At 34.0% G+C, this 18,549-nt stretch overlaps 2 protein-coding genes and 1 long non-coding RNA gene across 3 annotated transcripts; 1 reads left to right on the forward strand and 2 right to left on the reverse strand.

Moving 5' to 3' along the window:
- Positions 1 to 1,122: 1,122 nt before the first annotated feature.
- Positions 1,123 to 6,103, reverse strand: LOC104773748 (sulfate transporter 1.1-like). The gene is made up of 13 exons (XM_010498401.1): positions 6,092 to 6,103; positions 5,667 to 6,005; positions 5,504 to 5,552; positions 4,963 to 5,345; positions 4,737 to 4,802; positions 4,542 to 4,655; positions 4,299 to 4,415; positions 4,074 to 4,200; positions 3,512 to 3,798; positions 3,240 to 3,430; positions 2,864 to 2,949; positions 2,456 to 2,532; positions 1,123 to 1,459 (listed from the first exon to the last, which is right to left on the reverse strand). The coding sequence occupies exons 2-13, from the start codon at positions 5,982 to 5,984 to the stop codon at positions 1,313 to 1,315; spliced, it is 1,962 nt and encodes a 653-aa protein (XP_010496703.1). The 5' UTR covers positions 5,985 to 6,005; positions 6,092 to 6,103; the 3' UTR covers positions 1,123 to 1,312.
- Positions 6,104 to 7,272: 1,169 nt separating this feature from the next.
- On the forward strand, positions 7,273 to 8,284 carry LOC104773749. Its single transcript, XR_765162.2, has 2 exons — positions 7,273 to 7,608; positions 7,766 to 8,284. It is a non-coding gene; the product is annotated as an uncharacterized LOC104773749 (long non-coding RNA).
- Positions 8,285 to 10,028: 1,744 nt separating this feature from the next.
- LOC104773757 lies at positions 10,029 to 10,970 on the reverse strand. The gene is made up of 2 exons (XM_010498407.1): positions 10,574 to 10,970; positions 10,029 to 10,420 (listed from the first exon to the last, which is right to left on the reverse strand). Exons 1-2 carry the CDS (start codon positions 10,968 to 10,970, stop codon positions 10,029 to 10,031), a joined length of 789 nt encoding a protein of 262 aa, XP_010496709.1.
- Positions 10,971 to 18,549: the final 7,579 nt, after the last annotated feature.

Consider the following 18,549-nt stretch of genomic DNA (forward strand, 5'->3'; position numbering starts at 1 on the left):
ATTCTTTGATGTTTTTGGATATTCAGGTTAGTTTTCGTCAATCATGCAACCGTCGTTATTTATGTTTATTTTGTTTTCCTTAAAACAAAGTGAAAACATGTGTTGGGCTGCTCAATTATATTCGATTAGGATTAGATCTTATAAAATAAGTCTACTCAGAGCCATATCTAAACCTTGAGGCCCAAGACGAATCTAAGAAATGGAATAAAATATGAGGAATGCAATAATAACTATAATTTAAATTAAAATATGAATCTAAATCTTCGTTAAACAACATTAAACACAAAAGGTTTCGTATAACATGACATCTATGCAATTGCAAGTTTGACCTAATTGTATAGCCAGTGCAGGAAAGGCTAATGGAAAGTTCGAAGACCATCGTCCATATATAAACCATCTTAGCTTGAGTAACCAGTAAAATTTGTTACTTTTTTAATAGGCTACGTATTTCATTTTCTTTAAAAATGGAGAGGGTCGTAAATAGATTACAAAACTTATTTAAACTAGGTTTTTTTTTTGTTAACCTATATATATTATTACTTGTATTTTGATATTATTGGTTTAGTAGATCATTGCTTTAGTTGACGTTTAATTTGGTTAATCTTATATATGTCAATCTTATGCCATGGAACAATGATGGATGTATATACCCTCCTAACCGGCTTGATGAACAGTATCTAGCTGTCAGCTAGTCACACAAATATCCCAATCTATTTAAAAAAATGCCAATTAGGAATAAATTAAGAATATGATTTAGGTCGAGACTGATGCAGATCATATCCGATAGATTGAGATGTGATGGTTATATAAACTCTTTAAATTAGTATATTTTAGAATATTCGGACACAAAGATTCGAACTCATAGATCAAATCAAGAAACAAACTAAAATTCAATTAAATACTAAGTTGAATGTTTTATAAGCTAATAAAAATTGCGGACATTGATGAAAAAATCAAATGAATATTCTGACAAATAAACACTTCCGACAATTTGGGTTACATAACACAATTGTTAACATAGTAAGTTGCAAGTACAATTTATTCAACATCTCATATAAAACACAAATCACGAGAGAAATAACATTCGAAAGATTGAACATAAAATAAATAAATAAAAGCCACTTTTTCCCCATTTCACCTTTGTTTGATTCAAACAAAAACTCAACAACCATGCATATATTACACATATTATCATACCATCTCAAGAAAAGAAAACAAAAGAAAAAAACCATAGTTCTTAAATCAGTTTCTCTCATATATATGCACACATACGTATATGGATGTATATATATATATGTATGAATAGACGATATTAAGCTTGCTGCTCAGCCAATTTCGGAGAACAAGCCGCGACCGCATCGCCAACACTAAGGAAGATATTTTCCTCTCCAATCTCCTCGGCGAACTTGGAAGCAAAAAGTTTCTCAGTTACCACTGGTCCCGGATTTGCTAGAATTAACTGTTCAATTTCAAGTCAATTAATCAATCAGATCGTATTAACGACTGCTAATAGTAATACCACTAATTTAGGTACATACACAACTAATTTTTTGTACTTCGGTTACTGTATATTAAGAAACCTTTTACTTTAGTAAAATCAAAATTAGTATACCGTAAAAAGAATGATATCTCAATTGGTATTCTTACAAAAACATTTATTAAATACATCTAAGGTTTTATTGCTATGACCGAGCGTTATTTAATTTAATTTTAATATAAACCTCTAAAATAAATATACAATATATTTTTTGCTTATGTAACTATAAACAATTTAAAATAATCGATTTTTCAACCAATAGATTGTTACATTGATCGAAAGAAGATTAAATACCTGAATATGTTGCTTCTCGAGGCTCTTGTGAAGTTCTTCGATGGAGTGGATACCACTGGTATCGATATCAGTAACCGCTGCTCAAATATATATGTATGTATACCATCAATAAATTTGTAACTGTACCATTACTTTATGTTGTTTTAATAGTTTCACTATATTATAAGATCGTCAAGTTAGTTGAATTATTATTATTATTATTATTATTATTATTATTATTATTATTATTATTATTATTATTATTATTATGATTATTATTATTATTATTATTATTATTATTATTATTATTATTATTATTATTATTATTATTATTATTATATATTGTTATTGTTATTGTTGTTGTTGTTGTTGTTGTTGTTGTTGTTGTTAGAAAGATGATCAGTATAACTATAGAAATATTATTCTTACGTGACATCTCGATAATCACAAATTTGATTGGGGGCATGCCCTCTGCTTTAGCGTTTTCTTGCTCTTCTCGCAACCATCTTGATGCCCTGTCACCAAATTTCAATNACTCTAAAATAAATATACCTAATATTTTTTGCTTATGTAACTAGAAACAATTTAAAATAATCGTTTTTTCAACCAATAGATTGTTACATTGATCGAAAAAAGATTAAATACCTGAATATGTTGCTTCTCGAGGCTCTTGTGAAGTTCTTCGATGGAGTGGATACCACTGGTATCGATATCAGTAACCGCTGCTCAAATATATATGTATGTATACCATCAATAAATTTGTAACTGTACCATTACTTTATGTTGTTTTAATAGTTTCACTATATTATAAGATCGTCAAGTTAGTTGAATTATTATTATTATTATTATTATTATTATTATTATTATTATTATTATTATTATTATTATTATTATGATTATTATTATTATTATTATTATTATTATTATTATTATTATTATTATTATTATTATTATTATTATTATATATTGTTATTGTTATTGTTGTTGTTGTTGTTGTTGTTGTTGTTGTTGTTAGAAAGATGATCAGTATAACTATAGAAATATTATTCTTACGTGACATCTCGATAATCACAAATTTGATTGGGGGCATGCCCTCTGCTTTAGCGTTTTCTTGCTCTTCTCGCAACCATCTTGATGCCCTGTCACCAAATTTCAATTATTAATTAGTCCATCTAATTAACTCTTACATAGATACATCAAAGTGAATTAGTCCATCTAATCCCCCACGACTAATTAAATTTTGTATACTTTAATATGAAAGGAAACGCAAATCATTTACATCCAGTTTTGGTTTTTTTATCATATTTTTTGGTCAATAATGTTTTTTATTGAGTTGGAAAAAATAAGATATTAGCATAATGAAGGATGTGTAGATATATATATATATATATATATATATATATATATATATATATATATATATATATACCTTTCTCGGACGTAGTTGGAGTTGGAAAAGTAGATGGCGGAGTCAACACGGATGATCAAGATTCCGGGAATCTTGGCAGCGTCCGGGTACTGTAGAGTGTTCCGATACACATTTGTATTTGGAAGCTTCCCTAGAATCGCAGTTCTTGGTCTTGTCACTTGCAGCAGTATCTTGGCAAAAGATATCGCCACCTATGTAAATAGTTTCACCAACAAACCAAAAATAAGTAAGCTTTAAATATAACAATATATTATATAAGTGAGATGCCTTACGGAGATCAAGAGGCCAATCTCAACGGAGATGAAGACGACACCAAAGAAAGCTCCCATGCAAGCCATGAAGTCGAGTTTATCAATCTTCCATATGAGAACAGCTGAGTCAATATCGATAAGACCGAGGACAGCCGATATAATGATGGCTGCGAGGATAGCATTTGGAGTGTACTTGAAGAGTGGTGTGATGAATTCTAAGGTCAGAGCTACCACTATGGCCATCACTATGTTTGAAACCGCTGTGTGGACTCCAGCCATGTAGTTCACGGCAGATCGCGAAAACGAACCTATAATTTTGTTATATGTGAGTTACTCATCGTGACCGTCTTTTATCAAAGAAGAAACGTATACAAACATCGCATGTAAAACCATCTTCAGATTTTTTCGCAGATAAGTACAAATCTTTATATATTTGTGTAGTGGAAAAAGTAAGAACACTATTAAAATACTCAAAAATGCGATTGTAAATAATAAGTAGGAAATCTGTGAAGTGGGATTTAAGTTTGAAACCTATAAACCTTAACAATTAATACTCTTAACATTTAACGTTTTCGCAACTTACCGGTGGCAATGTAACAAGAAGTAAGTGAACCGACGACGTTCATAGTCCCCAAAGCGATCATCTCTTTGTTCCCATCGATTTGATAGTCTTTCATTGCCGCAAATGTTCTTGCAATCGCTACAGCTTCCTAGAAAATATTATTTTCCGACATAATTAACTTGGCGAATTAGAATACAAAACATTAATGATCTCTTACTTATATGCATATATATGTGCATGACTTACCGTTAAGGCGACCATACCGGCAATGGCTCCAATTCGGATTCCTTCCGTAAAATATTTTCCGGAGAAGAAAATCTTATTAGCAGAAATGGGATTGATTCCTTGATCTATATGTCTCACCTTCATAGTTTAAATGATAAAATATTGTTGGTTAAACTAGGGAATGTATCAAATATTACTCATTAATGACGATTTAAAAAAAAAAAAAAAACATATAGACATGCATGCATGCATGTGTAAGCTTACAATTTGGACTCCTTGTTTGTCAGCACGAGTTATGAAGACAAAGAAGGTAGAGATAATGACGGAAATAAGAGGAGCAATTGCTGGAACCCAAAAGAGTTTCTTGTTTCTCTTCCCCTGTAATCAAATTTTCATATTAGAAGTGGAGATAACAAAGATGCACACATATATATTGGAGATGAAAAGTAAAAGTGTTACGATGAATTTGGCGACGAGAAGAAATGTCAAGAAACTGGCGCCAATGACTATAGTTTGCCAATTCCACTGGAAGGATCATAAATAAATGAAAGCGAATGAGATATTATTTGAAGTATTGAGCCTAGGCTCGCATCTCGAAGCTTCTTGATTACCAAAAAAGAAAAAGACAAACAAAAAAATGTAGTGTGGAAGAGGATGAAAGAAAGTTGAGTAATCAAAAAGGTACCCCATGACGAGCAGCGGCGAATACGGATTGCATAACAGAAACAATATCAGTTTTCTTGGTAAATGTCTTGATGCCAAGAAAGCCCTTAAGCTGTTGGAGAGCGATGGTAATGGCTGCTCCTCCCATGAACCCAACCACCGCGGCATGCGACAAAAAGTCAATCAAGAATCCCAACCGCAGAAAACCAAGGCCGGCTTCGAAAATACCAGCAAAGAAAGTGGCAGTGAAGGCAAGGCGGAGATAATCAGCAGGGTTATCATTTGGGTCGATCACGGCCTGGCACAACGTTCCTAAAAGAAGAGATACCACAGCCACTGGCCCTATCGCAATATCTCTAGAACTCCCCATGCCCGCATACACAAGTGGTGGCACGAAGCTCGAGTCTGCAAAAAAAAAAAAAAACATGCATTCACATATTTGCACACAAGAGTGTACTAGAAATGATTTTTTTTTTGGTTCAAATGCCACATATATTATCAACACTCGTAATTTTTCTGATAAACAAAAAAAAAAACTTTAGTTTAAATGTAGTAAGGCTCACAAAGTCCATATTTCGGATCCAAATTCGCGAGCTTTGCATATCCGATATCCTGTCATCGATGAATCATATAAATGAGATATAGATATGGTTTGGATATGAAAGGAAGAAATGCACCAAAAAGTAGTACGTGGAGTTGAGAAAAATGGAGTCATAAATAGTAAACCTGAGGGATGCAAAGACTAGCAATGGTGAGACCGGCAATGACATCGCCTCTAAGTTTGCGAAGATTGTAATCTCTTGCCCACCCAATGATCGGGAAGACAGCCTGGATCCCGAGCAACACCTGCTTAGATTTGGTCTGGCCCTTGAAATCCCTAAGCGGTGCATCATGGAAGAAAGTTTCTTGAACCACTGACTTGAAGTCCTTGAGCAAACCCACTTTCGGAGGAGCTAGCACTCTCTGGCGAACGTGTGTTGTCTCATCATCTGATGTCTTTCTTGAACCGGACCCTCCTCCGTCCGGTGGATTAGTCCTCGCCATGATTGTTGAAAACTTAGTTGCCTGCAGAAATTGTTACCAATAAACGTTATTAAGAAATGAAGTAATGACTAGCTTTGTAATGTGTTAATGAGGACTAGTTTTAAAACCTTAGACGGGAGATATTATTATTTGGGGTACTGTAGATTTTTATNGAAATGATTTTTTTTTTGGTTCAAATGCCACATATATTATCAACACTCGTAATTTTTCTGATAAACAAAAAAAAAAACTTTAGTTTAAATGTAGTAAGGCTCACAAAGTCCATATTTCGGATCCAAATTCGCGAGCTTTGCATATCCGATATCCTGTCATCGATGAATCATATAAATGAGATATAGATATGGTTTGGATATGAAAGGAAGAAATGCACCAAAAAGTAGTACGTGGAGTTGAGAAAAATGGAGTCATAAATAGTAAACCTGAGGGATGCAAAGACTAGCAATGGTGAGACCGGCAATGACATCGCCTCTAAGTTTGCGAAGATTGTAATCTCTTGCCCACCCAATGATCGGGAAGACAGCCTGGATCCCGAGCAACACCTGCTTAGATTTGGTCTGGCCCTTGAAATCCCTAAGCGGTGCATCATGGAAGAAAGTTTCTTGAACCACTGACTTGAAGTCCTTGAGCAAACCCACTTTCGGAGGAGCTAGCACTCTCTGGCGAACGTGTGTTGTCTCATCATCTGATGTCTTTCTTGAACCGGACCCTCCTCCGTCCGGTGGATTAGTCCTCGCCATGATTGTTGAAAACTTAGTTGCCTGCAGAAATTGTTACCAATAAACGTTATTAAGAAATGAAGTAATGACTAGCTTTGTAATGTGTTAATGAGGACTAGTTTTAAAACCTTAGACGGGAGATATTATTATTTGGGGTACTGTAGATTTTTATTGAGGGATTGGAATGTTGCTTCGTAGTTTATATAAGTTGCGAAACATCTGAAAGTCAACTCTGGAGATCACAATTTGGATTTCATATTTCTTGTAAGAAAAAACATGTTACACTTTGATAAATTCAGCGAAAGCCAACAATACTGTAATTTATTAATAAATCAAAATATGATAATAACATTGAACAATATCTGAGGTGTTAATTGATTTGATATCGGTGGAGTGAAAGACCAAAAGGTTGACTTTGGCAATTTATGCGGTGTAGATCAGAGATACCCCAAAAAAATATTATACATTAAAATCAAGAAAATGCTAGTTCAATTTAAATTTAAAATAATTCTTTCCTTCATTGAAACAGAACATAATTAAAATGTGACATTTGATTTAAAAATATATATAATAATTACACCAACATAAGGTTTCACGGATTAATGAAAGGTTTCTCTCTCTTATCTCTCTAAAAATCTTTTAGAGAAAGAGACCACTTCCCGTCCGACATCCTCCGGCTAAGATAGCGGTAGTTGGTCGGCTTGCTTCTGGCAACGTATGGTTCCTTACCAACGTCAGCTAGCTTTGTCTCCGGCATAGGTGGCTTCCATAGCATCTGTGGTCGGCTTTGTCTCCAGCATGGGTGGTTCCTTTAACATCCTTGGTCGGCTTAGCTTCCGGCATAGGTTGGCTTCCACAGTGACTATGGCTGGCTTTGTTTTAGCTCTTTCGCCGTCCATCTCTCTGGTGTAGGTTTTTTTTCGCTTCCGGATTTTTCTCCGGCTTTGTTTTTTTTCCTTTCATCTCCGCCTTTTGGGGTTTTGGTTTCAGATCTGACGAAAATAAATCAATCGTTTGATTTTCCTGAGTTCTAACATCGTGTCGACTGACATGATTTTATCTCAGCTTTCGTTTAGTTTCTTAGATTTGAAACTGTTTGAAGAAAGCAAGCAGCCTATATTTGGTGAATTAAAAAATTCCTTGAAGGTTGAAAAGCTGCTAATTGAAGATGAAGTTAAAGAAGATTTTCAGTTTTGCATTAGTGGAATCTTAATCTCATTAAGCTAAAATTGGAATTTTGCCTTATTCTTTGGGCAAAGATTGAGATCGATCGACATAAGAATATTTCCGGCGATTTCGGCCGGACTGGAAGCTTTCCGGTGACTTAACTGCCGGTGATCGAAGATTCTAACCTCTTCCACTTCCCACGTGTCTTCCAATTTGTTTTGCAATAGCCATGTGTCTTTTGTGCTGTATCCAAGGTTTCCTTCCATCTAGGTTTCCTTACTGGGCTTTTGCTTTGTTTTATTTTATTTGGGCTTATGTTCTTAACTGTTTGTAAAATATTGGCTAGCCTTTTTGGCTTTGTAATATTGTCTGGTGAAATAAAACACAGTTGAGTAACAAAAAAAAAGGTTTCACGGATTTAAGGCGCTAGTTATTGTTGCGATCGTAGGAATTTGCAGAAGTGAGTGATTACGATTTCAAATGTTATTCTACTGGTTGAAAATAAGTGTTTTTGCAGGATATTTATAACTGATAGATCAGCAGGTACGACATCGGTTAAATGAAAAAATTATCAAAATAAATATAATATAAAGTATAAAAATATTAAAAATAAAGTTATATTTATGAAAAATAAAATAAAAATAAAGATATTTAATAATGAAAAATTATATATGAAGTACTAAATAGTTCTTCAAAAATGAAACAGAAAAAACTTAATAGTAAAACACATAAGTACATAACTATTTATGTTAGAAGATTAAAGTTATAAAATAATTAGTTTTTAACAATTAACAATATATATATATATATATAACTTGATAATATATTTTTATTTTTTGTTTATGTGGTTTTTTCTTTTGTTTTTTTTATTTTAAATCATCCAATATAGCTCGTAACCGTAGACGTTTGTAGATTTTTGTCTAAAAAAATTGTAATTTTGATCAGTTTCAAAAATAAAAATGTAAGATTTATGAATAATTACGTAAAGAACCAATCAAACTTTAAAATATTTTATATCACGTTTAGAGGAGTACTCATTTGCAATGAACCTAACTCACACATTTGGCACATACGGAAAACTGCTTAAATGGACGGTAAAATACTCCACATCGCTCGGTAATTTTATATCTCACTAGAAATTTCATAAAAATGTATACTGAAACGTCTACTAAGAAACATTGGTTTTGAACCAACATTTTGAGGAAAACAATTCGTAACCCAAACACTCGAATACTAGACGTATACCTTTTAACCAGAAATTGTGACACATCGGTGACATTGGTACAAATTATTATAAGAAATAAATTGGTAAAAAAAGTTGATTGGACAAAAATTTTATCGGAGATCCATTTTCAAATTTTTTATGTCACAAATAAACCAAAATATATAACTAGATATGATAATATTATACAAATAACTGTTGTAAGGCTGAAAGTAAATGGAATAAAATAGTGTGGCATGTGATGATGTGATAATATAACACTTGATCAGTAAATAATAAATACTCCCTCTGTTCCAATATTTAAGATCTATTAGGCTTGTTTATTTGTTCTATATTATAAGATTTTTTCAAGTTTCTATGCACTTTTTAAAATTAATTTAATAATTTTTGATTATTTAAATTCTGCAAAAAAAAATTATTAGTTTTTATTTTTTTAATACATACATTTTCATTCAATTCAACAAGGGAAACCATTACAATAAGTGCCTCCTATGATGAGTAATACCTATAAAAAAACAAGGTTACAAGACTAACGAAAAACTCTAAACCAAGTAACCAAAAATATGTTAGCCGGGAGAATATTCCTTTGCTTGAGCGTTAAAATTCTGAGATGTGATCTGAGCATGTTCTTAATTTCTGAGATAAGACTCGAGGCTGATCTAGAGGTGGAAGTTTGAAGCCTCGAATTACGCTCCTTCCAAATTGTGTAGACTGAGGCTTGATACGCTAACTGGAGAATCCATGAATTATTTTTATCTCTACAAGGATTCTTCAACCATTTGACCCCATCATCAAAGTTAAGTGGAGGAGAAATCTGAGCTTTGTTAGTGAAGGCATGCCACACTTCAGCAGCATAGGAACAATCAAAGAAGAGGTGCTGTCGGGACTCATCATGATTATTGCAGAGAAGACAATTAGACAGAATATATAGTCCTCAAGTTACCAAACGATCACGGGTGAGAAGCTTGTGACGAGAGTTGAACCAAGCAATGAAAGTGTGTTTGGGGATCCAACCCTTGAACCAACTGCTTCAAACCAATCCACTTTGCTTCCTAGAGGATGAAGGTGAGTCCAAGTTGCAGCCGTTGAGAATTTATTTGAAGTTGGCGCATCCCCAATCTTCCAGAGATAACAATCATCTTGAGCAATTTCCTGTAGGTTAATAACTGATGCAGAAGGGAGGCAAGCCTTAAGTAATTGAACGATGGTATTTGGAGTCCGACTATGTGCAATCCACCACTGGCCATCCCTTATAGCATCCACAACCACTGAGTTAAGTGTCAATCCTGATACTATAGGCCTTGCATCCCCTGTAATGTCTAACAAAGGCCCTAATAATGTCCAATTGTCGGTCCAAAACCTACAGGTAACTCTGGAACTCAAATCAAATACAATGTAAGGCCTTTCGAGAGATCTTAGCTTACATAGCCCTCTCTAAATCTAGCTACCTGAAGCTGAGGCGTCTAAATCCCAAAAGCACTAACTGCCAATAAGATTTCTCCATACACATGATACCCAAAGAGATCCTCCGGCAGCAAAGATTTCCCAAATGGGCTTCAAAACAAAGACTTTATTCCAATGGACTACTCTTTTTAAACCCAAGCCTCCATTCTCCTTAGGTGTGCAAACTGACTCCCAGCTGGCTGTAGCTCCTCTGGCAGAATTTGGGGCGCCCTTGCAGAGAAAGGCACTACACAAACTCTCAATCTCCTCCAAACAACTTTTAGGAAGGATGCAAATGGAGGCCCAAAATGCAATGGTATAGTAAATTACAGACTGAATCAACTGAAGCCTTCTCGCAAATGAGAGATGAATGACACTCCAAGAGCTAAACTTGGCGTGAATCTTATCCAAAAGAGGCTGGTAGACCTGCTTGCGCATTTTCTTTGTGGAAAGAGGCACCCCCAAGTATTTGACTAGAAAAGATCCCTAAATTAACCCTGCATTGTTTGCAATTACCTCATTTGCCAATTGATTACCTCAATCCAAAAACAGGGCAGTCTTATCTCTGTTAATCCCCATTTCTGATTCTTCTTTAAACTCCTCCAAAATTGCTAATATACCGTCTAAAGAAGTTTGTTGTCCATCAAAGAAAATGAGAATGTCGTCCGCAAAACTCAGATGGGTAACCAGTGGAGCCAAGCAGAGCGGATGCGACCCAAAATTATGATTGATGACCCTCTCATCTAGTTTCCTCGATCAAACATCCATGGCAAGAACAAATAGCAGCGAAAAAATAGGATCTCCCTGTCGAATGCCTTTCTTACCCAGAAAAAAATCCAATGAGTTCTCCGTTGAAGGTTATGGTAAAAGAGGCAGTAGTAAAGCACTCTTTTATCCAACAAATAAACTTAGCCGAGAGGTCCAAAGCATTAAGAACATTGAGCAGAAGCTGCCAGTTCAGGTTGTCATAAGCTTTCGCAAGGTCTACCTTAAGGCATCCTCTAGTGATGGGACATGAGGAGTGGAAATTATTGACCAATTCCGAGGCAAACAGCACATTCTCGCATAATTGTCTGCCTTAAACAAATCCTACCTGATTTCCTTGGACTGCATCAGAAATGAAAAATTTTAACTTCTGTTTGAGTAGTCTCGCAATGACCTTATAAATCGTGGAACAGTAGGATATAGACCTAAATTGGAAAATGGTATATACTTCGGGTATTTTTGGAATGAGATTTATTGTTGTAGCGTTAAAACTCCGAGGTAAATGACCCGATATAAAAAACTCTTGGACAAAATCAACAATATCCTTGCCCACTATGTCCCAGGCTTCCCTAAGAAATTCCATGGAGAAACTATCAGGTCCTGGGGCCTTAGACTTTGGCATGGTGACAATTATTCGTCTTATCTCTGCTTCCCAGGGAATTGGAGTAAGCTGTGCTGCCAAATCCGGCAAACATCAGAAGGACACGAGTTCCTTAATGTCCTGCACTAACATGGGCCTCGCTCCTTGATTCTTCGTGCCAAGTAGATTCTGGTAATAGGCAACAATTGAGTCTTTCATCTGTCTTACATTGTAAATCCTTTCCTCATCAGTACCTCTTAGGTATTTGATACTATTAATACCCTGATGAGCCAGCACAAATCTGAAAAGAAAGTTGTATAGGAATCACCCTCTGCCATCCATCTTACTCTAGATTTCTGTCTATAAAAAGATTCCAGGGCATCAGCAAAGAACCTTCACTTTCTTCGGCCAACAAACTCTTCCCTAAACAAAGAGTCTGAAGGCATGCTCAAAAGAGAAGTTTGAGTCAACTCCAAATGAGATAAAAAAATCTTTAGTTCTTTGTTGTAGGTTACCAAAGCCCTCCCTGTTCAATTGCTTGCAGGCTGACTTAACTCTCTTCAACCTTTGAGCCATCGTAAGTAACTTATATCCCACAGGAACCTCTGATCTCCAAGCTGCGTCTATAACTTCCTTATACCAAGGATGAGTAAACAAGAAGGAGAAGTACTTGAATGACATTTTACTCCTTTCAATGAGGGAAGATGTGCAAACTAGGGCCGAAGAGTGATCTGAATCTCCAAGATGATCAAAGACTGCGTGAGAATCCGGAAAAGCTTCACTCCAATTCTCATTTATCAACACCCTATCAAGCTTTCTCAAAACCAGATCCTCAGGTTGTCTATTAGTTCAAGTAAACAACGCGCATCGGCTGGCCATATCTGAAAGCTCATTATCAGTCTTACAATGCAAGATTCTGACATACCAGCCAAAGGCAGAGTATGGGGAATTACTGAGAGGTGCTCCTCGGCTAAGATGATCTGATTAAAGTCATCCATAACCATCAAAGGAGTGTCTCGAGAAGGAGAAGTTTAAGCAATGGATATGATTTCCTCCCAAAGTGCCCTTCTTTGGATCTGAGTGTTGTAACCATAGACAAAAGCTATTGCGAAGCTCTCCCTTGTAGCTGGAATGAAGACTCTGCATAGCATAAGTTGAGCAGCTTTATGTAAACAAATAACAGAGATGGAAGGATCCCAAACAACCCATGACCTACCATTCTCCGTAAACTGATAATTATACTCGGCCCTCCAGCCTGGAAAGGAAGCCTGTAATACTTGATCTGCATTCTCCTCCAAGACATGCGTCTCCAAAATACTGCCTACAACAGGCTTATTATTACCGATCCAACTTCTTAAAACCTCTGTCTAGAGAAGCTGTTTAAACTCCAAATATTCCAACAAAAAACCTTTGTCATCAATAACCCAAAAGTGAAGATAGAGCTAAGCTCTGGGGGAGAATTAACACCCCTTGACCGAGGAACTACATCGGTTAGGCTGAGAACTTACATGAGAGGCGGAGACCCTATATTTCTTCGGACACGGCTTCATAGTTTGGCGTTGGTCCTTCTCTCTCTGTATACCAAAAAGCTTCTTCAATTCTATCTTAACAAGTTTCCTAGCACTCATTACACCTACAAATGAAGGCTTCACAGTTGAAGATGAGTGAGTCTTAATATCCCTCGTACCATTACTGAGAGCTCTTTTTCCTTGAGATTTAGATCCCACCACTATTTATGGATTCTCCACATCACTATCTGCAACAGTATCAGAAGATTTAGGGGCCTTTTGTGCCTCACTATTAGTGATCCAACCCTTAACTATCTCCTGAGTATGAATAAACATGGACTCATCACTTAGGTGTATAACTACCTTCTCCCCTAGAGGAAGACTACGACTCCTCTCCTTAGTCCTTCTCCTAGACTCAGCTCTTTCAGATAAACCTTGATGGATGTTCAAAATTTTGTCACTCGACTCAGGGTTCTCGGAGACTGCTTTGGAGGTGACTGTAACAGCTTGCTCCTCCTCTACAACCTGATTAGCCTCTACTTCGGTTCCCAGAGGAGTTTTAGTAGTCACAGTGGCTACACCACCCGCAACAAAGCCTTCAATGTTAGCTAGATTTTCTTTCTTCCTCATTAGAGGTTTAGGACATCGGTTGAGAAGGTGCCCAAACCTCCCACAATTGCAACACATTGGAGACAGCATGGGGTATGAGACTTTCACCTTCACTAAGTTTAGCATTTCATCTCTAACAATGATAGTAGACAGAGGGGATTTCTCTAACGAGATTTCAACCTTCACCTTAATCTTACCCATATAATAAGGGTCGAGCTTAAAATTTTCTGTATGCAGAGGCTCACCAATCGCACTAGTGATGACATTTGTCAAGAGAATGAATACATTTACGGAGGCATATATTGACCATGTCGGTACCGTTTTGAGATCCTGCACTCCAGAGTCGCATATATTGACCAAAGAAATACATTAAAAGCACAATTTCCTGCTTGAAATACCCAGTCACGGGTTTTAACACACAGGATGAAGATGAGGCAAGACGTATCTGAGACTTGTCGAATTATAATGTTCCCATACTTCCCCCAAACCGGATTCAGATCTGAGAAAATCTTTGACGAAGGAGGAATTAAACCATGGAACTGAGCAACGATATAACCCTTCCCACTGGTCAGCTGATTTTAGTAACACTGAGGCAGGAGCTTGAACTACCGGGATTTCATCTTCCATAACCACCGGCGAGTCAACTTTGGTGAGATTCCTTTAGGAGGCCTTGAACGGCTATGCATACGAAGCGCTGCGGCAAAAGGTACTAGATGAGGAATCGAGGGCGGGATTGGAGACGATTGAGAACTCGGAGATCCGGAGGACAATTGGGGATCTAAGGATTGAGACGCCTCTTGAACAGGGGGAAATAGGGGATCGGGAGGATCAGACATCTTGCAAGCTAAAGGACCACCAGGGAGAGAAAGGAAAAGGAGGGAGAAATAAGAAGATTTTCGGTGACCGGCGTGAGGCCAACCTACAATGAATTTAACCAGAAAGATGCCAAATCACCCAAAACGCTCTCTGGCCCGCTTTCTAAGATAGACTTTCAATACCTAGAATCCTATTAGTTAAATTTGATTAAATGATACAATAATTATTATTTTTTAATGTTTGTATTTTTAGTCAAAAACTTTTATATAATGGAACAGATGGAGTATTATATCTAGTAGTATTATATAAAATACAACATGCAGTCCTGGCTCTGATCCAGTGCAAGAGGTGCATTTGCACCATGTCTAACCCAAATTTATTTTTGTTCTTTTATTTTTATCCTAGTTATTTAATAAAATCTGAACTGAACCAATAAAACTATTTAATCTTTAACCTAAATTTAAACATATTATTGCTTTTTTCTTATTTTTTTGGCAACCCATAGTTACTTTCCTATTTTTCCTCAAAATTTTGTAAGTAATTCAAATATCTAGTGGGTAAAATTTGTATTTTCCTTCTAACAATGTCTTATTTTTCTTTGTGTTTTTTTTTCTACAAAATCGGTTATATAACAATCGATGAGTTAGAATGGAAGGATTGGCTACGAAAAATTTTGATGATGCAAAAAGGTTACATTGTTTTTTGACGATGATGCAAAACATTGGCTACAAACATTGATGTAGCCATTATTGCTTGGTGTTCAAATCTTGTCGCACCGGGTGTAGCCAATGTTTAAGCCAACCCTGACAACATGCAATCATGTAAATTAATATTACATCATCATTATAAAAACAGATTACTTGTTTTAAAACCTTAACTATTTAAAGGGGCCACAGAAATTTTGTAAATGTTAAAACGTGTTAAATAACCATACTTTGTGAATTTAAGATAAATCTACCCCCACCCACATTACGTGTTAATAATCTGAATCATTTAGATGAACTTTGGACATGAAAAATAGAAAGTCAAAGGAGTCGTACTCTTTTTTTTGGACAAACAGGAGTAGTACAATTACAACTGTTTTGTCTTCTACTGGTGTCATCCCATTAAATGTACAAAACACAAGTGGTGCTCTGCTCATAGATTTGTTTCTCTCTCACTCCGTCCAGGTTCATTGTGTGTCGATTCTAGGAACATAAAACTAATTCAACGAAGTATATTAGTATTAAGTTATTAACAAACAGCTATATAAACTATACTGTATTTAAGAGCTAGATGATCTTCATTTTAAATTAGTATTTCGACGAAAATAAAAGATTGAACTTTTTTCTGTTTTACCAATTCGTAGCATTCGCGGTGACAAGTCCTGAAGTATATCTAAAAAGTAAAAAATGACTAGCATCATGTCACTATTAATTAGAAAATGAAAGAAACAAAGATATAGTTTTGATAATTCACTACAAGAAAAAGAGTTAGATTGTAATTGTATCACTTAGATAGGATCAGAAAAACTATTGATTTTAGTTTAAATTACTTTTAATACATATTATCTGGTTTCTAAAATATAATTTACAATATAAGAGGAGTTCTAAATAAGTAGACTATATTTCAGTTTTAAGAAACAACTAGCAATAGGCACTCCAAACAAAATAAATGGAAACCCATAATGATTTACAAATTTTTTATATTTTTTTAACATCAAATCAGATACAATTTATATATATATATATATATATATATACAGACTTTTTTTAGCTCTAAACTAAAATAAAATTATTATAGGGTAATATTAGTAACTACCATCAAATCCAAAAGAAATTAAGAAAATACCATTGTGTCAAAAAATTTAGGTAGCTACCATTTTTAAGAGAAGAGAAAATTCAAAATTGCCTTTAAACAAACGACAAAAGTACAACAACGTTTTGCTATTTGTGGAAAAAAAATATCAATTAATAAAAATATTAGTATATACTAAAAGAAAAAGCGTATCATTTATAAAAACAATGTGTTTTTATATTAAAAATCGTGTTTTCAAAAAAAATCACACGTGATCTTAATAAATAACATGTAACTTAAGAAAATAAATTATTAATGAGAGAGATATTATGTTATCACCTGTAATTTGATAAAGTATCGTGTTACAAAACAAAATGTCATGAATTAAATATAAAAAAAACACGACGACGGAGATTCTAACATAAATTGAAATCCAAAGAGATAAAGTGAGATATCTTCTGCAATTTGGAAAGAGAGAAACAGAAAAGAAGAAAGAAGCAGGAAAAATAAGAATTGATGTTGTTTGATGTGTTTATAACCGAAGAAATAATGATATCTCATGGTGAGAAGAGAACACCAATGAAGATGTAGGAGGAGAAGAAAGAGGGAGAGGGAGAATAAGTCAAATCTTGGTAATTTTATTACCCTTATGACAAAAACACTATAGACAAATGGTAGTTTCTTAATTATCTTTTATTCTTGTGCTATTTACTGCATATTCTCATTATTATATATGCTATGTCCAGACATAATCTAGTTATTTAATATTTTGATCATATTCTTTTAGTCAAGTTTGTCATTTTGCAGTTGTACTGTGTACAATCATGTATCTCTCATTGATATGATTTTCGCTAAATCATGTAATTATTTATTTTTATTGTTTCTTTAATAATTGAAGAAATTGTATGCATTTTTCACATCACATATATATCCTTATATGTTTCTGCAGTAAAACTTTTACAAATTAATACCTCAAAAATTAATAGTTTCTATAAATTAATTTAAAAAATTGGTCTCAAGTTGAGCCAGTGTAATTTTGAACTCAATTCGATAATATAATAAGATAGTATTATTTTTTGAAAATTCTGTGTAAATAAATATTTTGTCTCATCAAAACTATAAACAATAATTATATATAATTATCTATATATACATATACATGTAAAATAATTTAGTGAAATATGATTCTTGTGTTATTATGGTAACAAAACTTCTTGATATTCTATTCAAAACATGATAATTATTGTTTGCGTTGTAACTAATTCTAAAAATATTGTTCATAAAGATTATATCTTATTTTGAAATATATTTATTTTTAGAAAAATATCAAATTAGGTATGTTTTATAAATTAATAAATTAATAAATTAATAAATTTTTTGGTCCCAACATCATTAATTTATGGTGATTTACTGTATCTATGGGATAAATTTTATAAAATAAATTGAAATAACAGAAATGTCTAACAAAAGGATACTCCAAAATAACTTGTGTATAAAAAAGAGATTGAAGTAACAATTATCATAGTACATCCTACTATATTAATTGGGAAGTACAAATATGAAACTAACCTTAAATGTGTAAAAAATTACATTCAATTGCCATTAGAAAAACTTAATCAAAATTAATAAATTAATTAAATAAATATAACTACTTAAAAAACGAAAATCAGGGGACATATTAAATAAAATAAATTGTAGAAAAGTAAAAAAAATAATCTATTAGAATCAAAACTAATCTGTACTCAAAAAAATTTAACAGCTAAGATTTTAAAAATCTAATCAAATAAAATCTAAAACTACAAATTTTATCCTACTATATTAATTGGGAAGTACAAATATGAAACTAACCTTAAAATGTGTAAAAATGACATTCAATTGCCATTAAAAACTTAATTAAGATTAATTAATTAATGAAATAAATAAAATTAAGTAAAAATGAAAATCTGGGACACATCAAATAAAA

Source organism: Camelina sativa, unplaced genomic scaffold (assembly GCF_000633955.1).
Source record: "Camelina sativa cultivar DH55 unplaced genomic scaffold, Cs unpScaffold00634, whole genome shotgun sequence".
In the NCBI taxonomy this organism is placed as follows: Eukaryota; Viridiplantae; Streptophyta; class Magnoliopsida; order Brassicales; family Brassicaceae; genus Camelina; species Camelina sativa.

Excerpts from the sequence above, each read along its gene's own strand:
- LOC104773748 (XM_010498401.1), bottom strand. The coding sequence starts at position 5,984 with ATGGCGAGGACTAATCCACCGGACGGAGGAGGGTCCGGTTCAAGAAAG. Across the intron at positions 4,803-4,962 it reads TCGCCGCTGCTCGTCATGGG|TGGAATTGGCAAACTATAGT; the intron begins GTACCTTTTTGA and ends TGATCCTTCCAG. Across the intron at positions 2,950-3,239 it reads TCCAACTACGTCCGAGAAAG|GGCATCAAGATGGTTGCGAG; the intron begins GTATATATATAT and ends ATTTGGTGACAG.
- LOC104773757 (XM_010498407.1), bottom strand. The coding sequence starts at position 10,970 with ATGCGCAAGCAGGTCTACCAGCCTCTTTTGGATAAGATTCACGCCAAG. Across the intron at positions 10,421-10,573 it reads ATGGAGAAATCTTATTGGCA|GGCCTTTGTTAGACATTACA; the intron begins GTTAGTGCTTTT and ends GGACATTATTAG.